Here is a 26996-nt window from a genome sequence, read left to right as displayed (position 1 = left end):
TCTGAAAAATTATGGCAGATTGGGGAATAAAAGAGTATCGACTTCTCATCTAAGACGCTGTTCAGTGAGTCCTGTGGTTTTAGTACCTTCGTGGCTCTCACAGGTGACAGACAGACAGAAACCTGAGGCTGAGGAAGTCCAAAGGTTGCAGGGGAAAATGATGTTTTTTAAAAAAAATATAGATTTCCTAATGGGTAGGAGGTGTATCATTGTGGAAACTTGGTTGGTGATGTCTGATAAGTACAGTCTGTAAGGTGGAAAATGGTGCGTGGGTTAGTGTGATGACTGTGGTTGCTCCTTGGGGCCTGGGGTCCCCTCACATCAGAAATAGATTTCATTGAATCAAGAGATTAACTGCTCACTCATCCTGTGAAGGCTCAGTGAAAGCAGAGCCCTTGAGGCATTCTGAGTTACACATACCGCAGGAATTATTTTGCAGTCCCAAACTTCCTGTCACTGATACCTGGCCATCCTGCCATTTCTGCAAATCCAAAAATAAAGAGCAGAGACGAGGAGGCCAGAGGAAGTAGTGTCCTGAATGACTGTTTAAAATCTGCTGCCAATGGATGTTCTCAGAGGGACTGAGAAGGCCAACTATCTCAACTCTTCACTGAGGAGAGCTGGCATGCGTGTGGGTGATGAGAAGGTGGTGACAGAGAGCCACAGTCACTCCTTGGTTAGGCAAGGAAAGTCTACCCTGTTTATCCCTCCATCTATGGGTTCTGTCAGTGACAAGGGGACCAGTGAACTGTCAGGGCAAACCCTTTACCACCTACAGGCACCATGACAACCGTCATTGAAATCACCTTTGTAAGTGCAAGGCAGCAGACATTTGATATTAATAGATATTCCAGGTCCTTCAAAAGAGGCAGACTTTGCAAGGCTCTCTTTGCCAAAGAGCCCAACTCTAATCATCATAGGGCAGAAAACCGTGGGTTGGTTTACATACCTACTTTTCCCCTTACAAAGTTTGGGAAGTCAAATAGGGAGCAAGAGCTTCTGCAAATGTCAGCCCCAGATTCTGTTAGGGTTACGTGTTGGCTACTTGTTTTCTCAAGAATTTCCCTTCCCAACTTTTAAAGAGCGAGCACACAAACCTTGCAGACATTTTATTGAAAGAAGGCTAAGGGCACACCAAGGAGATAAAAAACAGTGCTGGTTCCTCACTGCTTTGCAATAAAATATTATGTATGCACAAATTAAAGGTGTGTGGAGGGAATTATGAGGAAAGATGCTATGAAAGTCTTCATAATTTGAGAGATGAATAGATTGGATAATTACAAGTCAGCCCAGGGCATGCCTGACCAGGCGGTGGCGCAGTGGATAGAGCATCGGACTAGGATGTGGAGGACCCAGGTTCGAGACCCCGAGGTCGCCAGCTTGAGCACAGGCTTATCTGGTTTGGGCACAGCTCACCAGCTTGGACCCAAGGTCGCTGGCTCGAGCAAGGGGTTACTCGGTCTGCTGTAGCCCCATGGTCAAGGCACATATGAGAAAGCAATCAATGAACAACTAAGGTGTCACAACGAAAAACTGATGATTGATGCTTCTCATCTCTCTTCGTTCCTGTCTGTCCCTATCTATCCATCTCTCTGACTCTCTCTCTGTCTCTGTAAAACAAACAAACAAACAAACAAAAAAACAAGTCAGCCCAGGGCAAATAAATATCTTGACCACTGAGTGTGATGCAGAATCTGTTTATATGCATTTTCTTGAGGTACAATTAGTTGGTTGGTCTTCTTTACTCCCTTCCCAGTTATTTGCAAGAATGAATTAAATCTTCCCTGCCCAATAGCTCCATTGGTTGTGGAGTATCATCCCAATACCCAAGGTCTCTGGTTCAATCCCCGGTCAGGGCACATACAGAAATAGATCTCTCTCTCTCAAATCACTTAAAAAAATGAATTAAAAGCATCATTGGTGTTAGCTCTTGGGATTAGGCTTGGTTATCTCATTGGGGGGACGTTGTCTATTCTTTTACTGTGGTCATCCATTTGGTCAGCTAATAGTGCCTTTTTTTCTGGGCTTTTTTTTTTTTTTTTTGCATATGACACTGTGTAGAGACAGGAAGAGCATATCAGGAGTCATGTTATTTTTGATGGCCAGTGCTTGGGTGTGTTAAGAAAGAAGATTTGGGGCTGAAGACTCTAAAGACAGCTGTGACTGTAACCTGCCCTCTGGAAGTTCCCCGGCATGTTACCCCATCCTGCTGGCCAGTTCTCACTTCTGGCTGGTTGTTCATCCATGCTGGTTTTCCCAGCTCTCTGTCTTTCCTCTCCTCTATCGATTTCAGTTCTGGTTTCTGCTCCTGTGAAGAGCCACTTCCTTTGACCATTTTCTGCTCTAATGGGTCATCTTCATTCACTGAAGACTTCACAGGGACCATCTACATCAGAATTATCCAAGACTTGTTAAAAATACAAACTCCCAAACCTTGCCCAGACCACCTGAATCAGGATACGAACTGGGATCTGTTGAGATGGAATTTGCATTTCTGACAAAGGGTATAGGTGAGCCACCACACACTAAATTTTGAGGCACCTCCATTCTCCCACCCAAACATTCCTGTGTTTGGTGGCATGATGACGCAGAGGTTTGTGCAGAGGTTGCAGGGCTTATGGCCCACAGCTCAGTGGGCTCTGCATCTTGACAGAAGTGGCTCCTGGGTCCACCACTCACCAGCTTAGATGTGTCTTTGTATTTTTCTAAGCTATATTCCTTCTTACAAAATGCAAAAGGTTAACAACAATACCTGCCAATAGGGGGAATATGCCTGGTATTCAGTTGGCACCCAATAACTGTTAACAAGTGATAGTCTAGTTGCTATAGACAAAAGATTCTAGTTTTTGTGAAATTGTGGTGATGGGAATCCCATGCTCCAGAAGCTCTCTGAACACCAGTAACGTCAGTCATGTCTGGTTTGTGGGAGGTGAAGATTGCATTCCCAATGGGGGAAATGGAGCCTAAGCAGGTGTATGAAACAGGAGAGGGGCCTTTGAGCCAAGAGGAGGGAGGAGTTGGCCTAGGTCACTGGAGAGGGGAGCTGGAGGAGGCCTAGGGAAAGATGTCCCCCTCAGCTGAGACCAAGGGAGCTGAGACCAACAAGATCAGGACATAAAGACCCCTGGATTTACACCTGGTCCAATACCGCCCTCCTCTCAGAACCTGATTGTGGGTCCAGCAATGCCTCTCTCTTCTGTCCTGGTAATGGAAACACCGTGCTGGGTTAGGAGTTAGAAAATGAAAGCAAATCCCTTAATCTGTCTCTGTTTCTTTGCCTGTGATGTGGAGATAATAGTGCCCTTCAGTGTAGGCACAAAAATCAAGAAGATATCTATAAATATGACAAATTTTAAATCTTATAAATATGAAGCATTATTATTAATTCTTTTTTTCCATGGTTCTCCTTCTAGTCTTCTTATTAAAAACAAAAACAAAAACCTCTCCTTAAACCTGTTCTTGCCTCAGTCATTCCCTCTTCTCTCTTTTTTAACCACCAAAAAAAATTTTAAAACAGGCACAGGTAAGGATGGTTGAGGCATGCAAGTATCACACAGGGTGGGTCTGGAGGGACTCAAATGCATATAAAACTGGGCAGCATAATTCTCAAGACAGGGACAGCAAGGAAAGAGCCCAGCTTCAGAATGAGGCACAGTATGTGTGCGCTAGTCTGCCCCTTCCTCGTCCAGTGTCCTGGGGCCTCACTTGTAAAGCAGGGATGGTGGGGATGAGATACCTGTAGGATTGCTGTGAGGACTAGAATACAAAAAGTCTGGCACAATGGAGAGCACACGTAGGAGCTCAACAGATGCCACAGTCTTTGCTGCACCTCTATCCCAAACCCCAGCTCTACTTGTGGCAGTGATGGACCCCTTTTCTACCCCATCCTGTCCCTGGCAGTTTGGGAGGCAGCGTCTGCCCTGCACTCTTTGGACCAGAGCTGAGTTCATCAGAACAAAGTAACTGAGCTGCACTAGATGTGCTGGAGACTAGGAGTGGGGAGAAGGAAGAGGAACATGGCACTACATGTGTGTGTGTCCGCGCGTGTGTGTGTTCAGGCGCAGAGGGTGGACGAGACAGGCGCAGGAAACCAATCCCATCAATCCAATGCAGAGTGTGCACTGCTGGGTGAGAACACAGGGCCATGGGAGCACCAAGGAGGAGTACAGAGTTCAGCCAGAGAGGTCAGCCAGCAGAGATGCCCCTAGAGGTTTATGAGCAGTTGGAGTGTGGGGAATGGCCTTAAAATGAGGGTAGAAAACAGGAGAGAAGCAATTCTGAGAGCTAAGCCAGCCAAGATAGCTTGAGACCATGCGGTCCTCCCTGGAGGACTGCGTTCCAACTCCGGAAGTCTGCATAAGAATCTCTTCCTGCTTGACCAAGCAGTGGCACAGTGAATAGAGCGTTGACTTGGGATGCTGAGGACCCAGGTTGGAAACCCTGAGGTCACCAGCTTGAGTGTGGGCTCATCTGGCTTGAGTGTGGGTTCACCAGCTTGAGTGCAGGGTCGCTGGCTTGAGCGTGGGCTCGCTGACATAACCCCATGGTAGCTGGCTTGAACAAGCTCAAGGTCGCTGGCTCAGCTGGAGCCCCCAGGTCAAGGCACATATAAGAAAGCAATCAATGAACAACTAAAGTGATGCAACAACAAAGTTGATGCTTATCTCTCTTCCTTCCTGTCTGTCTGTCTGTCCCTGTCTGTCTCTCATTTTCTCACTTTCTCTCTTGCTAAAAAATAAATAAATAAATTTAAAAATCTCCTGACTTTGCCCCCTTGGTTATTTCTTGGTGCTGCTTTTCTTTAACTGCTTCAAATTTTTCAAAGGGTAAATATGTCTTTGGAAAAATGTCCTGTCTTTTCTTTTGTTAGTTAAAATTATAGGGGGAGAAATTTCCTCTATAATCGCGGATGGGGGCTTTGGTGCAGTTATGGTGTCCAGGTGCAAGGATGCTTGGACTCAAGTTAGGGCTGGAGGCAGCCAAGAGAGGTGAAGACTGGGGACCCAGAGGGGGGCAACGGTGGACTAAAACCTTTCCTGCCCACCTGGGCATTTCTGTTTCATGCAGAAAGGTGGTCCTTGGCCAACTCACCACGCCAATGGAGAAGTAGTTATTCATGATGTCGTACGGGACCTGGTCCCCATTCTCCACCTCCTGTCTGGGGATGACTTCCAGGTGCCAGCGGTCCAGCATCACCAAAGGGCTCTGCTCGATGTCCTTCAGGATCTTCGTCAGGCTTCCCCCTTCATACCCTGTGGAGCACAGTATGCGTTTATTCCGAAGTGGAAAGCTAAGCTGTTGCTGACATAGCCAGCAGTCAGTGCAGGGAATCCTGTGGGCTTCTGTGACCTAGAGTCCTCGCAATGTGTCTGTGGGCCAGAGACACGTAGATTCTCTGCGTCACAGAGGAGGAGAGGACAACATCGAGTAGATACAAAGAAGCTGGGGGATTTGAAATCCAGAGTAGCAGGAGTGGGGTGGGTGCTGGCCCAAGGTGGGCAAGCTGTGTAGCCGAAGCCAGCCCTAGAGAATTGGTGGATTGGGTGGCATTGCACACGGGAGAACAAAGAACCCAGTTCCAGACCATGTCATGACAGAGAGTGACAGTGGACAGAATTTTAAGATGATCCCCATGATTCCCACCCCCCTTCTTTGTGCATACACCATTCAAACCCCGGGACCTGCGAATAAGATGGGGGAGTCACTGTCGTGATTAGTATATTATACAAAACGTTTGACTTCAAGAAAGGGAGATTATCTTGTGTGGAGCTGACCTAATCAGGAGAATCCTTAGGAAGGTCTGGGCTTTCCCTTAAGAAATAGATTTGAAGCTTGAGAGGGATGGGAAATGAGGAAGATTCTCTGTGGCCAGCTTTGAAGATGGAGGTACCTGTCTAGTAATGAGGGAGGCCTCTAACATTTAAGAGTGGTCCCAGCAGACAACTAGCAAAGAAATAGGCCCCCAGTCTTACAAATGCAAAGAACTGAATTTGCCTAACAACCTGAATGAGCTTAGAAGCAAATTTTCCCCCAGAGCCCTTCAGTGAGGAACATTGCCTGTCTAATGCCCTGATTTCAGCTTATGAGGGCCTGAGCACAGAACCCAGTATGCTGTTCCAGGGCTTCTGACCTACAGAACTCTGAGCTAAAAAATGTTTGAAGTCTCTATGTTATGCTAATTTGTTATATAGCAATAGAAAACTAACAGGATGTGAATTGTAAGTGATGAGAGGTTACTGGCAGAGAGTCTTTTCTTTCTTTTCTTTTCATTTCTTTCTTTCATATTAAGTGAGAGGCAGGGAGGCAGAGAGACAGACTCCCGCATGCACCTCGACTGGGATCCACCCGGTAAGCCTATCTGGGGTCGCTGCTCTGTTGCTTGGCAACTGAGCCATTTTAGCACCTAAGGTGAGCCATCCTCAGCACCTGGGGCCAATGTACTTGAACCATTAGGGCCATGGCTGCAGTAGAGAGAGAGAGAGAGAGAGAGAGAGAGAGAGAGAGAGAGAGATGGGTGAACGGGGAGGGGTGGAGAAGCAGATGGTCGCTTCTCCTGTGTGCTTTGACTGGGAATTGAACCTGGGACTTCCACACATTGAGCGGATGCTCTACCGCTGAGCCAACTGGGCAGGACTGAGACAGTCTTTTCTTTGCAATAACATGTTTAGGGAAACCTTGAGGGGTATTTTCAAGTTGTTAGCTCCTTAAGGATGCTCCACAAGATAGCAATGGTAGCAACTATGTAGCAGAGGGCTTTGAAACTATCTGGGAGACAGGCTGGGTTTCTTGCATGACATTTGTCCCTAGCTATGCTGCCTGGATGCCCAGAACGTGGGGCTAGATTCTGCCTATACCTCCAAGCAGAGGGCTCTTTTCTAGCCTCAGTTTGTGGCTAAGGACCCTGGTAGCTCTTCAGTGCCTGACAACTTCCTTCTAGAGCTGCCTCTCATTGACTCTGCCCCAAGCATGCATCAATCTCAACACTGACCACTGCCTGGCTTGGTGTTGAGTTACTCTCTGAATTGTTTAGACATCTAGAGTCCCACTCCAGTTCTGCCTGCCAGACGCACCTCTGTGCTTCACGTGCTGATCTGAACTTCTGCACTCTTTGGAGCATGCCCAGTTCCACAGGAGCTGTTGCAATTTGCATAGTTCTCAGCTTAGCTCCTGCCTATTACCCTGTAAACTGAGTTCCTCCTTAGGGAATTTTCAAGATGAGGGCCCATGGCTGGGGGGGGGGGCTAAGATGTCCCTAAAGCTGATGATGTGGCTCTGCATTCCGAGTCCTAATTCGGAAGATCACTAATTTGGAAAAGGGGAATTTTATGCAAAAAACACCCATCTAAGTCAGTCCTTACTGAGATGAGCGCTGAGGAGGAGACAAAAGGGACTCTACCTTAAAGTTGACTTGTTCTACTAGGGAAGGCAGACAGAAAGCAGGTAGTTTCAGGATGACAGTAAATACAGTAAGGGGTAAGCACAGGTGTTGGTGTGGAATGGAGGGCAGGGAACAGTCATGGAGTCGATCTGACCTGCTGTTGACCCTAAAAAGGAAGTTCAGCTTAGCTCTGTGGAGCATCCCTGTCAATTGGATAGCTTGTCACCAGGGAGGGCCACTCACAGGCAGACTCACCTCCTCCCCAGCGGAGACATCGGGCCAGGTCGTTTCCTGTTCCAAGAGGCAGGACGGCCACCGGTGGATGCTTTGCGAAGTTGGCCTTATCTATATAACCCATGCAGAGGAAGAGAGAACCGTATGCCGAGGGGTTACAGAATGTTCAAGTTATCTAGGTATCCCTGACCTGATGATTGAACCCTTCCATAGCGTTCTTTGTTTGAATACTTCCCGAGATAGAGAACACATCTCTTCCACCTGCAGTGTGTTGACCACTACAAAGGTTTTTTCTTTATATTGAGTGAAATCTGTCTCCTTGTAACTTGTACCTCTTCGTCATAATTTCATTCTAATTATGTCCTTGGAGTTGACAGCACACCTCAAAAATATTCGTCTGCACAGCTTTAATCCTTAATGATAACTAGCACTTATTACATTTGTCCCTCGGACCAACCCTGCAGGATATTATCATTTACCTCATAGATGAAGAAACCAAAGAACAGAGAAGGACAGTAATTCCAGAGCCAGGGTCCAAACCCAGAGGTCTACAGGTCCAAATCCATGTTCCTCCTTTCTTCAAGGGCTAGGCAGGTGCATAGATAGTAACACAGGTGGGTTTGACTTCAGGGAATGTTGGGGCATTTAGAAAACTGAAGATGTCACACCTAAAGTCATTCATGTTCAAAAGTTTAAACATAAAATTGTGTCTATGGAAAACCTCCAGGTGTTATTTTGTACCATGTAGCAGTTTGCCACTTTCACCTCCTCCCAGACTTGCAAATACACAGATTTCTAATCTTACTCCCCTTGCTGGTGTAAAGCAACATCAGACTCAACTGTCAGGGAAAGCGCAGCAGACCATGAAGATCTACAGCAATATGTTGGCTGAATGGGAATGTTAAAGGAGGCATATTTTGGGCTCCAGGGGGCGCTGTTTACATAAACTTCCATTCACCTAGTACTAGGACATGAATGATGTTACAAGGGAGCGCTGATTGGGGGGCCAGGGTGATGCGTTAATCAGCATCCTGCATGAAGCTACGAGGGCTGCTCCAGCAAAAGGGAGTTCATAGGTTCCTAGTCATCTGACTCGTTCCAGAAGTGGCTGAGCCCTGGCAAGACCTCGGGCTGGAATTTTCACTGGGAGAGTTGAGATGGAGGATGGAGCAAAGTGATGTTGTTCCCAGAACCTATAGTCTGTGCTTATGCCTCCTTGCCTTTGCATATTCTGTTCCCTTTGCCTGGAAGGCCCTTGTTTCTTTAGGTCTGCTCTTTCTTCAGTAGTCTCAGGTCAACTATCTCAGGTCAACTATCCTCACAGTTTGGAGGCTGGAAAGCTGGATTCTCCTTTTTTTTTTTTTTAGTATTTCTGAAGCTGGAAACGGGGAGAGACAGTCAGACAGACTCCCGCATGCGCCCGACCAGGATCCACCCGGCACGCCCACCAGGGGCAATGCTCTGCCCACCAGGGGGCGATGCTCTGCCCCTCCGGGGCGTTGCTCTGCTGAGACCAGAGCCACTCTAGTGCCTGGGGCAGAGGCCAAGGAGCCATCCCCAGCGCCCGGGCCATCTTTGCTCCAATGGAGCCTCGGCTGCGGGAGGGGAAGAGAGAGACAGAGAGGAAGGAGGGGGGGGGATGGAGAAGCAAATGGGCGCTTCTCCTATGTGCCCTGGCCGGGAATCGAACCCGGGTCCCCTGCATGCCAGGCCGACGCTCTACCGCTGAGCCAACCGGCCAGGGCCTGGAAAGCTGGATTCTATCTGAGGTTTCCCCTCTCCCTCACCTCATATCCAATATCCATTTACCTATCAATTTATTCAATTTATATGTGTTTCTCCTTAATAGATCTCCAAGCAGTCTCTTCTCCCCAACCCCATGCCTGAGTTCAGGTATGATATGATTCTTTCCCCCTGGAACGGCAGCAACGGCCTCCTCTCTGCCCTTGCAGCCTCCAGCCCCACCCACTTGTGTGTTCTCCACACTTCCATCAAGGCGAACAAACCTGAACCACGAGCCCGATCACATTAGTCCATTGTTTTCACATTGTTGGGCTCCCCTCACTCCTTAGCATGGCACACTAGGCTCTTCCAGGCTCTGCCTTCCTTTCTAGCCTCATCCTTTATACCAGGGGTAGTCAACCTTTTTACACCTACCACCCACTTTTGTATCTCTGTTAGTCGTAAAATTTTCTAACCACCCACCGGTTCCACAGTAATGGTGATTTATAAAGTAGCGAAGTAACTTTACTTTATAAAATGTATAAAGCAGAGCTACAGCAAGTTAAAGCATATAATAATAATTACTTACCAAGTACTTTATGTCGGATTTTCACTCTTTGGCAGAATAAATCTTTATAAAACAACTTACTATAGTTAAATCTATCTTTTTATTTATAATTTCAAATCCACACTGGAGAGAAAAGGAATGTGGTCCTATAATAAGGTGACAGAGGCCCTGGCCAGTTGGCTCAGTGGCAGAGTATCAGCCTGACATGTGGATGTTCTGGGTTCGATTCCCGGTCAGAGTCAGAGCACATAGGAGAAGAGACTATCTGTTTCTTCCCCCTCCCCTCCCCTTTATTTCCCTCTCTCGCTCTCTTCCCTTCCTGCAGCCATGACTTGAATGATTTGAGCAAGTTGGCCCCGGGTGCTGAGGAGGGAATCATGGCCTCACCTTGGGTGCTAAAATAGCTCAGTTGCTGAGCAATGGAGCAATGGGCCCAGATGGGCAGAGTCTGGCCCAGATGGGCAGAGTCTCGCCCAGTTAGGCAGCTTGCCAGGTGGACCCAGGTCAGAGCGCATGTGGGAATCTGTCTCTCTGCCTCCCCATTTCTCACTTAAGAAAAAAATTTTAAAAAACGATAAGAAAAAAAATCATAAGGTGACAGAAGCTGGAGATATGTCTGGAAATGCTCTCCTGAGGAAGCCACATTTCGGCTGAGATCTGACGTAGAAGCTGACCAAGCAAAGACCAGGGTGCATACCAGACAGGAGGAACAACTTGTGCAAAAGCCATGTAGTAGAAAGAACTGGTCCATTCAAGGGTCTGAAAGAGGGGTTTTATGGATTGAGTCCAGAGGGAGAAGGGTGGAGGTGTAAGGCTGGAAGGGTGGGCGGCTGCTGGATCACCCAGGGCACTGTAGATCATTGAAGAATAACGGGAAGCTATTGAGGTGCTTCACACACATCATGTACCCACTGACCCTCAGGAAAGACCATTCTGGCTATATAGAAAGAACAGGTCAGGGAGGGGACCAAGGTCAGGTGGTAGGTGGCACTGAATAATTGATTCAATAGTCCTTGAAGGAATGAATGAATGAATGAACATTACAGTTATTCCTCTTACCACTTTTATTTCTCTTTTACCCACTAATCTGTGAAGGCAGATCATCTCACATGACCTTCTTTCTTTGTATTTTGAGCAACTTCTATCACCTGTGTCCTCTGCGGATGAATTTTATGCAACTTTTCACAAAAGCCTATTTTGCTTTCATGCTGAGAGGGAGCCACGGAAGCAGCTCCCAGTGCTGCAGCCATCCACCCTCTGCTGATCAGGTTCTCCTTCCTCGGCTCCCAGGGGGCACCTCTCGCCTCTCACAAACAACTCAAGCTGGAGGTGACAGGAGAGCGTGGGTAGCTGCTTGGCAGGGCTGTATCCATGGGAACCAAAGTGCCTATGGGGGTGCAGAAGGCAGCAGGTGTGCAGGTGCTGCCCCCCTCCAGGTGGTCTGCTGACGACCTCTGGAGGCCCAGCCTTCCTTGTCCTGTTCAGGGTCTGTCGTGACCCATCCTTGACTCTGCTCTTGCCCTCATCTCCTACATCCAGTCTGTCAGCAAACCTGTTGGGTCTACCTACAAAATATATCCAAAACCTGACTAGTTCTTATCACTTCCTCTGTTTTTGCTGTGGTCCAAGCCATGGTCCTCTCTCGCTGGGATGACTGCAGGAGCCTCTGAACTGGTCTTCCTGTGTTCGCCCTTCCTCATAATCTGCTGTGCTCCAAACCCATCAGCACCTTGGGACTTTTCCAGTATGAAAGCCATATCCTGTATAGTGTCCTGCATGTCCTGGAGACCTGGCTCTGCACTATTTCTGCTGCATCCTCTGCCACTCTTGCCTTTGTGCTCTGCTCTGATGAGCTCTGCAGCCTTGCCATGGCCTTCGGCAGCCTGGTCTGATCCTACTCCAAGGCCTTGGTAGTTATTGGTCTTTCTGCCTGAACTGCTCTTCCCTCAAGTACCTGCACGGCCCCCTCCTCCAGGTCCCCAGGCAAACATCATCACCTGGGAGGTCTTCCCCTGACTGCTCCATTTAGGTTGCGCCCCTCCCCCCCACAGCTGGGCTCCCTTTGCCCCTTCCCTGCTATGCTTTTATCATCTGACATACATATGTTTCACTTATTTCTTTGTTTCCTGTGTTTCCCTCCAGAAGGTAAGCTCCAGGAGAGAGGGATTTTTTTTTTTTTTGTATTTTTCTGAAGTTGGAAACAGGGAGGCAGTCTGACAGACTTGCGCATGCGCCCAACCGGGATCCACCTGGCAAGCCCACCAGGGGGCGATGCTCTGCCCTTCTGGGGCATTGCTCTGTTGCAACCAGAGCCCTTCTAGCGCCTGAGGCAGAGGCTATAGAGCCATCCTCAGCACCCAGGCCAACTTTGCTCCAATGGAACCTTGGCTGCGGGAGGGGAAGAGAGAGACAGAGAGTGAGGAGAGAGGGAGGGGTGGAGAAGCAGATGGGCGCTTCTTCTGTGTGCCCTGGCCAGGAATCAAACCTGGGACTCCTGCACGCCAGGCCGATGCTCTACCACTGAGCCAACCGGCCAGGGCCACGAGGGAGGGATTTTTGTCCATTTGTTCATTACTGCTTTTCCATTGTCTCGAGAAGACCTTGACCCAGGAAGTGCGCAGGCAATATTTGTGGAATGAATGACAGGAAGACAGAAGCATCCAGGGCTTCTTGCTCTGGGCCCAGGCTTAGACCTAGATGATGGCTCTCCCCAGCTCTTTACTTTCCTGTCCTTATGTTGCACTTCCCAGTGTTTATCTGGGTTCCCCAGAATTAGATCTTGCATGTACTCTTATTCTGGGATTTCAGAGTCAGTCTCCATTATTTACTGGGGATCATGTGTCCAAGGACCCATAAATCCAGGCAGAACTGAACTAGAACCCACGTCCCTGATTCCCGGCCTGGGCTCATTGTCCCTTTGATTTAAGTGTATTGGACACAGCCCAACATGACCTTTCTTTGCTTTCTGGGTTTGGGCTCTTGGTGTTCATCTCAAGGTGATTAGCCCTGGGATGTGAAGGCTTAGTTCTCTGGCCTTCATACACCTCCCTGGATCTGCCAAGAGTCTCATTCCTGCCCCTTCCACTGACCGCCCAATCGGGCCTGTCCTGCCATTGGCCAAACCCTGTCCACAGATGTTTTTGAGGCAAGGCCTGAAACAAACTGTTACATCTGTACCTGTGGGAATCCTTCCACTGTTTTGTTTCTTTGTTTTTCACTCAAAGTAAATATTTAGTCAAGCGTTGGTCCAAGAGTGGAAACAAGGATGAATAAGATATGGTTACACTTTTCTTTCATTTTTATTGTTTTCCTTGGACTTCATATAACTTAGTATAAGTAGACTGCAAAGCCCTCCCAGCCCATTCTTACCAATGCAATCCAAAATCCAGCCAACTGTTCCATCTCCTCCACAGGCCAAGACACGGAAGTCTGGGGTATCACGGAAAAAGTTCAGTCTGGGAAGTAGAAGAAAGGCCCAAATGGTCTTATTCACTAGGTTGTGACTGACCTTTGACACTGCTTGAGCCAGTCTCTCCACCACCTCCCCTGGGAGTATGTTATGACCTTGATTCCTTTGGGGGTTGAAAGGTTCACTATTCTGAAACAAGAACTTACTAAGCATTGCCACTGAGTATGAATTTCAGGGGCTATCCTTGTAAAAGGAGAATCTGCCTCAACATTCAACACAGAACATGTTTTTTATAGAAATTCTCCATGATTTATGCAGAGAAATCCATAGTTTGTTCATTTTGGCGACAATACAACTAACCCCCAACACTTTGACTTCCCTCCAGCTCCTGCCTGCTCAGTCCCCACAAGTTCCCCTTTAAATCAGCTGCACGGCACTAGCTACATCTTCATCCACTCTGCTCTCCGTGGGCCCAGACCCAAGTGAAGTGAATACCATCTCCCCCGGGAGGCCTTAACCCTTTAGAGCAGGGCTTTGAGGTCCATGAACTTTCAAGGGGTCTGTGGATAGAATCCAGAGGACTATGAACTTGGAGCAGAAAATGTTATATTATTTTTTTATTGATTGATTTTAGAGAGACAGAAGGAAAGGGGCAGAGAGAGAGAGAGAGAGAGAGAGAGAAAGAGAGAAAGAAACATCCACGCCTGATGCTGGAGGACTGTCTGACGACAGGGACCCGCAGGTCATCATGTGAGTGCTGACACAGGACCAGCTCCTCGCTCCAGATCTGCAGTCAGGCTGCAAAGGGGCCCTTGTCTCTTCTCGTTGCTCTCCCTCCCAATGAGCAGTGAAACAGCTAATAGACAAATGAGAGGAGAAGGCCACAGGGAGCTTAACAACCTCTAAAATTAAAAAAAAAAAAAGTGATTTCATTGAATTACCAATTTGTGTGTGTGTATGAGTGTGTGCATATGTGTGTGTGACAGAGACAGACAGGCAGGAAGGGAGAAAGATGAGAAGTATCAATTCTTTGTTGCAACTCCTTAGTCTCCTTAGTTGTTCATTGATTGCTTTCTCATATGTGCCTTGACTGGGGGGCTACAGCAGACTGAATGACCCCTTGCTCAAACCAGCGACCTTGGGCTCAAGATAGACACCTTGAGTTCAAGCCAGTGACCATGGGATCATGTCTATGATCTCACACTCAAGCCAGCGACCCCACACTCAAGTCAGTGACCCCAACTCAAGCCCGATAAGCCCGCACTCAGGCTGGCGACCTCGGGGTTTCGAATCTGAGTCCACTGCATCCCAGTCTGATGCTCTACCCACTGCGCCACCTCCTGGTCAGGCGAATAACCAATTGTTTTGATCCTAAAATCCTTAAAACCCACAAGAGAACACACAGCAGAACCAGTGACTGACAGTGACAAGGAAACTCTTTCCTCCTTCCCGATGATTCGGTATGAAGATACCAGCTGACACAGTCTTAAAAATAAGTTAAAATAATTTACCAACCTGCCCTTACTGTCAATCAAATGAGTGGTCTATGCAGGAGGCTACTTCCCAGAGTTAAACATAATGAAAGTTCCTGAGTGTCTCCAGGAGGAAGTAAGAGTAAATGTAAGAAAAAGAAAAGAAAAATGAGTAAAGTGGGAGGAAGGACAAGTCCACAAATGAAAAAAGAGAAAGAAAAGCGACAAAAAGGTAAGTCTTCAGAACTTAAAGGGGAAGGAGGAGAGACAAGGAGTAAAGATTGCATCTCCATACCCTGGAGTAGGCCCCCCATTGTCCAGGTTGAACACTTGTTTGGGGTTGAGCAGATAATGGAATTTCCGAAGAATTCTATGGAAAAAAAGAGAGAGGAGAGAGAGAGGCAGAGAAAAGAGAATGTCATTATGAGAAGTCACAGTGAGGCAAACACCTCTGGAGCCCATTGATGGTGGGAATGAGGGTCTGTTTAAACCCCACTGAGGAGAAGACTGGATCAGGTCCTGCAGACCCTGCAGTCCCAGCTGTAGCTGGCATTATTCATGCCCTAACCCCTGGTTCAAGGCTTCCTACTCTTCAAGCCTCCAGCCCCCAATCCCAGAAGCATCACCCCTTGCAGAGAAGACAGGTCAGAGAAACTCAGGGAACAGAACTTCCATTTTCCTAAAGCTTTTTCCTTCATGGAGACCTCCCAAATGGTCTGCATGGCCCAGGTCATACAATTCTACTCTTTGTGGGCTATACAGAGGCATCAAGGAACCCTCAATGGAAAGGCCACCCAAATCCTGGCATCAGGAGGAACACAGGAGGTAGAATTGGGGCACGGGAGGGCTGGGGGCAATGATCTTATCTAGGCTTGGTTTCAAAGCCCCAGCTCGAGGCTAATCAGGTCAGTTCAGAAGGGATGTTCTTCCATTGGACTGGGGTAGAGAGGGGTTCTTATAGTTGTTGCTTCAACCCTAGTTATTATTTTTTAACCTGGATTCCAGATCTCCATGCCATCTGTACATTACCCGAGAACTGAGCAGGGCTGGGCAGCAGAGCTGCTTTGCCCTTTCTCCCTCTCTTCTCCTACTCTCTTAGTGCTTCCAGTAGACTGGGCATTTCCTTCACTGGCGAGGTGAGTGCCCTGCTTTCTCAGGGGCTGGAGAGGCCAGGAGCTCCCAATCGGTGAGTCCTGCCACATTTCTTAGTCAAGAAAAGACTTGAGAGACTAGGAAGGAAACGAGCACATCAGAACTCGATCTGACTCTGAGAGCCACAGTAATGGCTGTGTGACAGGCCCTAGGCTAAGCACAGTGTCTGTTTAAACCCTCACAACAACCTTATGAGAGGAGAAATTATTTATTTACCGAGGACAAAACCAAGGCATGGGGATGTTAAGTCACTTGAACAAGGCCATCAAGTGGTAAGTAGTAGGCCTGGCATTTGAACCTAGGTCTGCCTGTCCCCACAGTGCACTCTGTTATGGTTGAAGGGAAGAAAGGACCCGAGTGGGGCTGTTCCAGCCTTTCCATTTTGAAAAAGAAGAGAACATACCTTTCTCCTTGTCTCCCTCCACTCTTGGGGTTCACCAAGACCAACAGTGGGTGGGTACCCGGGGTGGGGATGATCTTATACTTCAAAAGTAAAAGAAAAAGAAATTAGCTCTGTTTCGGCAAACAGGGGAAACAAGATGAGATTTATACTAAGACATCATCCAGGAGGGGTGGAAAGGGAGGGGTTCCAGGCATGGACTGGAGGAGGATGGGAGGGAGATCTTTGTCCCCTGGCTGAGGTTTTGAAGGATTAAGCTGCTAAGTGTCTTCAGCTTGAATGGCCTTTAAGTAGTATGAATGGTGACAGGATTTGAAGTCAGAATCAGAGATGGGACAATGACATTACAGCTTCAAAGCATTCAACAATGGTGAGGCATTTTGCCCCAGCATGAGATCAGAGTTTGTGCGGGATACAGCTGAATATGACCTCTGAAGGTATGACCATCTGGTCAAACAGCTAAATAACACTCATAAAGTTAACCACGACTTCGACCTGGTACCAATTTTCCTCCTGAGTCCAGGCTCCACATTTCTCACTGTCCAGTGGAGACCTTCAAACAGATGTGTCACCATCAGGCTGCTCCAAACTTCAACATGTCCCAAATCTGACCCATCTTCCTTCCCCATAAAACTGGCCATGTTTCAGTTGAAGTGTCCTATTATTATTCATCCAGTCACCAGTGAAACCCTGTTCTGCCATATTCTTTCCCTGGAGTGTCCCTTTCTTCCTGTCATCTGCCACAATAACCACACTGCTTGGGCATGTCCCAGCTCAGGTAAGTCCTGTGGGCTGCCCTGCGTTGTCCCTTTTCAGTACATCATATCAATCATGATTCTCTTGCTCAAAAACCTTTAATAACACCTCATCCCTGGCCGGTTGGCTCAGCGGTAGAGCGTCGGCCTGGCGTGCGGAGGACCCGGCTTCGATTCCCGGCCAGGGCACACAGGAGAAGCGCCCATTTGCTTCTCCACCCCTCCGCCGCGCTTTCCTCTCTGTCTCTCTCTTCCCCTCCCGCAGCCGGGGCTCCGTTGGAGCAGAGATGGCCCGGGCGCTGGGGATGGCTCTGTGGCCTCTGCCTCAGGCGCTGGAGTGGCTCTGGTCGCAATATGGCGACGCCCAGGATGGGCAGAGCGTCGCCCCTGGCGGGCGTGCCGGGTGGATCCCGGTCGGGCGCATGCGGGAGTCTGTCTGACTGTCTCTCCCCGTTTCCGGCTTCAGAAAAATGAAAAAATGAAAAAAAAAAAAAAAAAAAAAATAACACCTCATTGTCCAGAGTAGAAAATCCAAATCTCCTAACCTGTTATCCCCTGTAGCCCCATTCCACTGTTATCTCTTAATTACTCTAACCCTCACTGCAGTTCCAACCCAACCTGCCTCTCACCCTCTCGTGAGTGTCTCCTGCTTTCCCACACTGTGGGGCTCCTCACACTGGTTTCTTCTCCTGGTCTGTGCCCTGCAATGCCCCTTCCTTCTCTGTGACCTCTTAAAAAAGTTCTCGGCCTCAGCACTGAGTTCAAGACCTACTTCTTCTATGAATATTCCTCAATTACTGCAACTAAAACTATTGCTCTTGAAATATATAATACCTTCTGGATTTCTTTTTTTGTTGCTTATTTGTTTTTTGTTTTCTTAGGTAAATGTCTCAAAACATCCACTGGATCTTAAATGCTTCAAAAGCAGGTGTGTGTGTGTGTGTGTGCATAACTCTTCTGCCAAGGACCCGTACCACCAAATACAGGCATGGACACTCAGTAAATCCCTGTGGATTTAGCAGAAGTACGCCCTGACACAGAGACACACTCTGCTCCATATTCACTGTCTAATGCTCACCTCTCCAGACTTCAGGCTGAAATGCAGCAAACACGGAGCCCTGCTGTTTGAAGTGGGCAGTACCATTCTTTATGATTTTTAAAGAATGTTCTCATCTATACTAAGGCAGTGGTTTTCAACCACTTCATAGAACATCAGGGTGGTTAACTCTTTCATAGACTGGCACAAAGTCTCTGGTGGACTGTCACTAGGGGGGTTGAAAGCCACTGCCCTATGGTGACTGTCTACATGCAACCCATGAGCATCTTGGAGCCTAAAGAAGTAATTTTTACTTCTAGGTGTGGTATTAAAAATATTTAATGGCCCTGGCCGGTTGGCTCAGTGGTAGAGTGTCGGTCTGGCATGCAGGAGTCCCGGGTTCGATTCCCGGCCAGGGCACATAGGAAAAGTGCCCATCTGCTTCTCCACCCCTCCCCCCTCTCCTTCCTCTCTGTCTCTCTGTTCCCCTCCCGCAGCCAAGGCTCCATTGGAGCAAAGTTAGCCCGGGCACTGAGGATGGCTCTGTGGCCTCTGCCTCAGGCACTAGAATGGCTCTGATTGTGGCAGAGCGATGCCCCAAGATGGGCAGAGCATCGCCCCCTGGTGGGCATGCCAGGTGGATCCTGGTCAGGCGCATGCGGGAGTCTGTCTGCCTCCCCGTTTCTGGCTTCGGAAAAATACAAAAAAAGAATTAATAATCTGTACAGTATGGGCACTGCTCATACCATACATACAGTTGCAGAATAACCAAATAGCCAGCTGTGAACAGCTGGTATGCCTGCATTGTGTGATTGTGTGTGTGTGTCCTCTACATTTGACTTTCTGTCCTTGCAGGTGTCTAGAGCTTTCTCACGTTATTAAGTTTCCCCATCATTACTGCATATATTGTAATTTTCAAAAAAATACTGATTGCATGTTGTCACTGAATTCCGGAGCATCTCTGGGCGGTGGGCGGTGCAGGGGCTGCTATACCCCTTTTCAAATGGAACATAAGGCTGAGGCAGAGGAGGAGGACTTCATTTTCTGCTTCCCTTTCTAGTGCTCTTTGTCCCTCACCAGCCTGTCTTTCCTCCAGCTTCTGGGATGTTGCGGGGGCACAAAGAGAAGATGTTTATTGGTGGACCCAAGTAAGAAATGAGTTCTTAAACATACATTTAAGGGTAAAAAAAGATACTTTGGATGTGTTTGCTTTTTTTTGGCTGATAGCATTCTGGAGACAGTGTGGCAGTCTTGAAAAACCCATTGTGTATTTTTAGGCCATACTTTTGTTATTATTTAGGAATGTGCATTTTGAATTTTTTAAAGCAACTTGTTTCTAAAAAGGTGACAAAGCCAATTTGGCCAGCCATGGGATCAACCAACCTCCCTTCCCACCCTCGCCTAAAGTGTGGTGGTCAAAGGCAATTCCACAGGCTATAAATGAAGTGTCTTGTATGATATAATTGATCAGATGAGAAGAAAAATGTCGAGATACATTTTTCTAGCACCCAAACTCTGTCTTCCTTTCCACAGCCATGGATTCACTTAGAATGAATGATCAGACTCGGGCTAACTGAGGTACCTGCATTGCAAGTTCATCCTTGGCTGACACGCTGCCTGCATCAGACTGTCCACCTTGCCTGTCCTGTGAGAAGAGAGGAAAGGTAAACATCTTTTGGGGGAAAAAGCCATATACACACACACACACACACACACACACACACACAGAGAGAGAGAGAGAGAGAGGTCAGAAGAAAAACAGGTCCTGGCAGGGTTGGCTCAGTGATAGAGCATCAGTCCAGTGTGTGGATGTCCCCGTTTGATTCCCAGTCAAGTCACATAGAAGTGACCATCTACTTCTCCACACTTCTTCTTTCTCTCTCTCTCTCTCCCCTTCCTACAGCCATGGCTTGATTGGTTCAGGTGCATCGGCCCTGGATGCTGAAGATGGCTTAGTGGAGCCTCCGCCTCAGGTACTAAAAATAGCTTGGTTGCAAGTATGGCCCCAGATGGAGGTTGCTGGGTGGATCCCAGTTGGGGCACATGCGGGAGTCTGTCTCTCTATCTTCCCTCCTCTTAACTTGGAAAAGAAGAAAAAAAAGTTTTTTTAAAGAAAAAGAAATCCTTAATAAAAAGAATTAGGCCCTGCCTGGCTGGCTCAGTGGATAGAGTGTTGGCCTGGTGCACAGACATCCTGGGTTTGATTCCTGGTCAGGGCACACATAGAAGCCACCATCGGCTTCTCTTCCCCTCCCTCTCCCCTTTTTCTCTCTCTTCTCCCTCAGCCAGTGGCTCAATTGGTTTGAGTGTCAGCCTCAGGCATTGAGGATAGCTCAGTTGTGAGCATGGCCCCAGATGGGCACAGCATCAGCCCCAGACGAGGCGTTGCCAGGTGGATCCCAGTCGGGGTGCATGTGGGAGTCTGTCTCTCTGTCTACCCTCCTACCACTTAAAAAAATTGAAGGAAGGAAAGAAGGAAGGAGGGAAGGAAAGAAGGAAGGAAGGAAGGAAGGAAGGAAGGAGAAGAAAGAAGGAAAGAAAGAAAGAAAGAAAGAAAGAAAGAAAGAAAGAAAGAAAGAGAAAGAAAGAATGAATTAGAAAACCAGTATAGAATGGGGAGTTTTTCAAAGTGAGGCTTTGAATCTAAAACAATGAATGCTTGCCTATGGTTTCTCTAGGACTCTCCAAGTCTCTGTCTCTGTTTGTTAGCACATTAACTTTGAGACCCTGGAATGGGCATGGGGAGAGGGAACACTAAAACTGGCAGAAATCTACTGATTCAGGAGCTTGAGCTCTAAGAAGCAAGGTCTTAGCTCAGGCTTCTCTGCTCAGCACTATCTAAGTGATGTGATACTGAGAAAATTAGTATTTTTCTTATTTTTTTGTCCTCTTTTCTTTGTTTTTAAATATGCTTTTTATTAATTTCACATATAGTTTTGTATAAGGTTTATTTCACATCCAGTAAAATGCTCGAATCTAAATCTATAGCTTGAGGATTCCTGCATACATATGTGCCCTGTAACCACTGCCTTGTCAGGTGTAGCTCTGCTGTGACTCCTGACATCACACTGTTGCCTGGCTTTTCAGTTTCAATCAAATGGAATCCTAGAACATATCTTCTTTTAAGATTAGCTTCCTTTTTTTCAACATTATATCTTTGTGGTTATCCGTTTTTTTGCACGTAAGCATAATGTTTTCCTCACGTAGTATTCCACGCTATGAACATGCCTCAATTTATTGATCTATTCTCCTGTCAACGGTCATTAAACTTGTTTCTAATTTTTCACTGTTATGCATAAAGTTGTTATGAACATTCTTGTACATGTATTTTGGTGGAACAAATACTCATATTTCTCAGGTGGATACATAGCAGGGGACTTGTTGGGTCATAGTTTTGCATTTCCAACTAAGTAGCTACAGCCAACTGGTTTTCCAAAGTGGTTTTTCTTCAGTATTTAAAGAGAAAGGAGTAGCTTGGTCAAGCCAAGGACGAGATGTGAGGAGTCAGCAGGACCTGGCAACATCTTCAGGAAGGCAGGGCATAGTTAAGGTGTTGGGTGCTTGGTCTGAAAGAGGGATCTTCAACACGGGAGACAGAGACAACCTTAGGTAGGGCTAAAAGAGTTAATTTTGTTGCATTCATTTCCAAATAGCACTGAGGCAACCAAGTAGAAATCGTCAAGCAGATGTTTGGACATAGGAGAGAGGTTGATGGGGAAAAGGGAGGCTTGGGCAGCCCAGCGGGTGCAGGCAGTACCCTGCAGCGCGCTTTGAATAAATGTGCCTTCCCTGGTGGGCCTTGTGAGAGCCTGGAGTGAGAGCAGTGGGAACCACTGTAGTCAGGGGAGCTTTCTCTCACAGTCTGGTGGGTACAGCTCTGACTTCAGTTAAACTTGTGTTGGCCACCCTAAGAGTTGTTGAAGAGCCCTGGCCGGTTGGCTCAGTGGTAGAGCGTCGGCCTGGCGTGCGAGGGACCCGGGTTCGATTCCCGGCCAGGGCACACAGGAGAAGCGCCCATTTGCTTCTCCACCCCCCCTCCTTCCTCTCTGTCTCTCTCTTCCCCTCCCGCAGCCAAGGCTCCATTGGAGCAAAGATGGCCCGGGCGCTGGGGATGGCTCATTGGCCTCTGCCCCAGGCGCTAGAGTGGCTCTGGTCCTGGCAGAGCGACGCCCCGGAGGGGCAGAGCATCGCCCCCTGGTGGGCAGAGCGTCGCCCCTGGTGGGCGTGCCGGGTGGATCCCGGTCGGGCACATGCGGGAGTCTGTCTGTCTCTCCCCGTTTCCAGCTTCAGAAAAATACAAAAAAAAAAAAAAAAAAAAAAAAAAAAAAAAAAAGAGTTGTTGAGGAAGCCCTTGGAGGAGTGTGAAAGTCTGAATGGTGCTTACATTTGACATGTGTGGGGGGGTGGTGGGGGCCCCAGAGCCCTGGTGTGGTGGTGGCACTTACCCGGGTGATGGGGCATATTGAGGTGGGCAGCAGGATGTGGTCCTTGAGTTCCCCACCATCACACAACGTGGATAATTCACATTTGCGGTGAAACTGGAGGAAACAATGAAGATGAGAGTGAGTGAAAGTGACCAACGAAACGTCAAATATGGGGGGACAAATTGTCTGGTTCTCCCCAAATCCTTATGTACTGCTGGCTTTGGCAGTATAACCAAGTGTGTGTGTGTTGTATGCATGTGGTTTGTGTGTGTAGTATGTCATGTGTGTGTTTTGTGTGTGCATGTGCTTGGTATGTGGTTAGGGTTTCCAAGTCTGCTGTGGGCAGATGGAGACCAAGCACAGCCCGTGTGAGGCCCTCTGCGCGGCACCTCAGATGGATTCCAGAGGCCCCCCTTGGAGTTTGCTCCGTAGGTTCTGAGACACAGGAATGAAGGAGATCTTGTTGAACAAACTCATGAGAGGCCAGAAGTAAACCCTTGACTCAACCTCTGCAGCTTAAGAGTTCTGGAGTTTAATTTAAGAGACATGTCCTTTTTGAGGTTGATCAAGGGCCTTGGTCATGGGGACAAGCCATGGCACTGAATATTCTTGGCAGGGAGGTCAGGCATTTACCAGATGTCTAGAGAGGAGTGGACATTTGCTGTGGCTGGTGGCAGCAGGCACAAGCATCAGGCCCAGACAAGGGGCTGCTGTAATGAGTGTGCCTCCCTCTGGCGCCCTGAGGAACGCCATTTTGTTCTAATTTCTTGCCAGCTCTGGTGGTGCCACTGACCCCAGGTAACACCCAGGGGAAGGAAGTTAATGGTCCAGCCTGTTCACTGCTGCCCGGCCACACAGACAGTGGATTGGCCAGCATCTCCTTAAGCAGCCCTTGCTCCCCTGGTTCTGGGGGTGCCCTCTCCCTGGGTAGCTGGTGATTCACTGGAGGCATTGTTAGGCTCAGGGCATTGAATGGAGTCTGAGCACCTTGTTTCCCCCTGGCTCTGCTGATGGCCTTTGACAGGATTTGCACTGCTCCTTGGTTGCAGCTTGAGCAAAAAACAAAACAAAACAAAACAAAAAACAAAACTACACTGAAAAGAAACAGGGCTGCCCTGGGCGCCAACCCACCGTCTTCTGGCACCACACGCAGTGCCACGCGGTGATACTCTGGTAGCACTTGATACTTTTGTGGCACCGGTCACACTTGACGGAGGAGTTCCCTTCCACCCACGCGTGCTGCATCACCTGCAGGAGGGAAGGGAGGGATACCAGGGAAGGCTGCAGAATCATGCCTGGGACCCCGCCTGACAAGAAGAGTCTGGGAGGGTGAAGCCAGGGGGTTTCTCCTGTTTAGTTTATGCAGTTATGGATGCTGGGCTGCTTCGTTGCACTACACTGGTGTGGTCTCTCCCTGCCTAACCACCGTTTTGTTCATCAAGGCTGATGGAAACCTACTTTCCCTGTGCTTTGAATAGCTCGTTCACCCCAGCAGTCTCTGAGCAGCATCTTGTCCGGCAGTCCATCTGTCTGTCTTGCAGAACTCCTTGCAGAGTGATGTGTTTGTGTGTGCCCTCTTCTGGAAGGTAGCATGATGTAGGGAAATGTAGAAGGGCTTGGGCCACAGACACATCTGGCTGGAGTCACTGATCTTCAGTTTGGCAGCAGGGTGACCTTTGACCAGTTCCTGGACCTCTCTGAGTCTCAGGCCCCTCATCCGTAGAAATGGCACAGTGAACCCAATCTCTGTTTGTTGGGAGAATGAAACGAGACAGCACACTAGGAAGGGCTTTCCTGTCACAGTTCTGGTCCTTGGGGGTGCCCACTGATGAGTAACTCCTTTCCCATTCCTGTCTTCTATGGGCCATTGGCTCTCAGCCTCAGCAGCCCATCAGAGCCACCTGAGGATCTCCTAGAAGTTCTAATGCCCAGCTCTCACTCCGGCCCAAATAAATGAGAATCCCTGGGGGCGGGAACTGTCACTAGCATGCTTTAAAGCACCCTGAGTAATTAAAATGTACAACTGAGGTTGAGAAGCACTCTAGAAGGAAGTTAGTGGAAAAACCCAAAGAAATTTGTGTGGGTCAGCAGCCAGCGGCTTTCACATCTGTTTCCTGGAGAGCTGGTCGTGCTTGCTCCCTGGCCAGGAAATGCCACTAAGGCAGCCCAGAAACATGGAAGCCATGGCATGCATGTATATGTGTGTGTCTGTAAGTGCAGCCAAAATGACCCACGACACCAAATGCTGGGGACCTGAGCCCTCAGTTGTCTCCCCTAGGAATTCCACAGAACTTTTCAGAATTTTCCACCAAGGCACTGTGGATAGCAGAAGGAGGAGAGTATAAACTCTGGGGAATGTAGGGGTCTAGTCTGAAGTGCCAACTACAAGCACAAAATTAAAAACACATAGAATACTTGCATTATACCATCCATGTTTATATTAAATAAAAGTTTTAAATTAGTTATCAATTAAGTTCTAGTCCTCCTCCTAAAAGGTTTTTGGTAAAATTCTTGTTCTGGAAGACATGTTGCATTTATTTTGTAGCTTCTCACCTTCTGCCATTCACCCTTGAGGGTATAAAGAATTCAGTTTGTTAATCAATTCATCATCTATATGGTCACACTGAATTTTCTCTGAGATTATTGTTATTTCCATTTCATGGAGAACAAAATGAGGCTTCAGAGAGGTTAAATGACTGGCCCTAGGGTCCAAAGCTTCTAAGTGGCCAAGCAGAGCTTCATAGCCAGTCTTCTGACTCCAAGCCCATGGTTGTCTCCCAATACCACATTGCTTTCTCCTTCCTCTGGGATGGAAAGAGATAGTAAAGGACTTGGGTTGCCCCTGGAGACTCAGAAGATCGTGACATACTGGCCTCTCAGTGGACCCCCTCTTTTCTGTGTGTGGCAAGTAGTCAAGAGTCCAGGTTTAGGGCCTGATCCCCAGAGGTGTACCGTGCATCCTGGTGAGGGCATGGGCATGGAAGAGCGTGTGTATGAGCATGGTGCAGAAGTAGACATGAGGCCATGCGGTGTCTCATGGGGCGTGCATGCACCCTTCTCTCTTGGAGTGCTTTTGGGGAAGGCTGGATATCACTGCCACCTGCTGAGCATCTCCTGACTCAGATTCTGTACTGGAATCTTCCATGCAAGAACTTAAGTTTAGTTTATCTGTTAATTTTGAGAATAGGCTATTTTCAGACTCAATGAATGGCACCACCCAAAAGGTCAAGTAGAAATCTGGGAGCCATTCCTGACCTCTTCCCTTCTCTAATCTTCTACATCTCCATCAGCAAGTCTTGGTGGAAGTACCTCCAAATTATCTCTTAAACTCTCCCTTCATCTTCTCTACCTTAGCCAGTGGGACAGTCAAAATACTCAACAACTGGCATGGCTGGGAGACACTCAACCTAGACACAGCCATCACTGTGCTACTGTGGACGCGCTGGCACAGTGGTGAGTACAGACCCCACCTTGGTCGGGCCCTCAGTGCAACACTACCTTTTGTCTGAACTGCTGGTAGAGTATTTTTTTCCCCTCAAATCTTTCTCCTGCACCATGGTCAGTGTAATTAACCTGATTCACAAACCTAATGTTTCATGTACTCAAAGCCCTTTGATGACTCCATCGCTGCCTAGGAAACACCTTCCCAACTCATCACCTGGACTCACAAGACCTTCCTAGGCTCAACCTCACTTTCAGAGTACAGCTCCTGTCACTTCCCTTGCAGTGTCATCTGGCCCATTCATGGCAACCTAAGTACAGAACCCAGAGGAAGCCGTGTCTCCTCCCTGCCTTTGCATTTAAGGCTTCTTCTGCTTAGGTGCCTTGTCCACCTTGATATCTTGTGAAGTCCTCCTGATTTAGGTTCAAGATGTCACTCAAATGCCACCTCTCTATGAAATCTTCTCTGGCCTCCTCCTTGGTGCCTCAACGGAACGTCCCACACAATTGCTATTGTCCTATTACTTTGTTCACTGCTTACATGCCTGGCACGTGATGGTCACCAGGGAGATGTTGAATGGGTTGATGGATGAACGAGGTGGTTTAAGGGTGGTTCTCAGGCAGAGAAGGGACTGGATAAAGCCCCAAAGCTTCCTCCTGCCCAGGAACCTGGTGATGGACATGTGGCCCAGGACGCAGCATGCAGCAGAACAAGATAACACATGTCACCAACCTCACTGCCTTTTTTGGTTTTTGAGTAGGTTTTGACACACCCAGGAATATTTTTGGATGCACAGCGCTCATGGACGGTGTATTTACAGTCTGGAAAAAAAAAAGTAAGGAAAGTGCTTGTGAGTGACCACATAGCAAAGGTCCAGCCAGCACCCCCAGCCCCACATTCCATCTGAGGCCTGTGCCTGAATGGGTGACCAGGAAAGGGCAGGGGACATATGGCGCTGGCCTTGCTCAACAGACATTCAAAACAGTCTGAGAGTCCACTGTTAT

The 26996-nt window shown here is 48.1% G+C and overlaps 1 protein-coding gene across 9 annotated transcripts in view; it reads right to left on the bottom strand.

Moving 5' to 3' along the window:
* The window catches only part of DGKG (diacylglycerol kinase gamma), a 247568-nt gene that overhangs the window by 122210 nt on the left and 98362 nt on the right, over positions 1-26996 (bottom strand). For 7 of the 9 annotated variants that reach the window (XR_010726833.1, XR_010726834.1, XR_010726835.1 and 4 more), the window contains 9 exons: positions 26725-26813; positions 23682-23798; positions 22572-22664; positions 19709-19771; positions 16339-16418; positions 15079-15153; positions 13272-13357; positions 7634-7723; positions 5092-5252 (listed from right to left, as the gene is read on the bottom strand). Coding sequence is in view for 6 of the 9 variants with exons in the window: in XM_066241092.1 (XP_066097189.1) it covers positions 5092-5252; positions 7634-7723; positions 13272-13357; positions 15079-15153; positions 16339-16418; positions 19709-19771; positions 22572-22664; positions 23682-23798; positions 26725-26813 (854 nt within the window). In the remaining 3 variants the exon portion in view is untranslated. The remainder of the gene's footprint in view (positions 1-5091; positions 5253-7633; positions 7724-13271; positions 13358-15078; positions 15154-16338; positions 16419-19708; positions 19772-22571; positions 22665-23681; positions 23799-26724; positions 26814-26996) is intronic. The other 2 variants (XM_066241095.1, XM_066241096.1) reach the window with 2 other exon arrangements.

Source organism: Saccopteryx bilineata, chromosome 8 (assembly GCF_036850765.1).
Source record: "Saccopteryx bilineata isolate mSacBil1 chromosome 8, mSacBil1_pri_phased_curated, whole genome shotgun sequence".
NCBI lineage: Eukaryota > Metazoa > Chordata > Mammalia > Chiroptera > Emballonuridae > Saccopteryx > Saccopteryx bilineata.
Note: the sequence above shows the minus strand (reverse complement) of the source record. Positions and strands in the feature narration are given on the sequence as shown.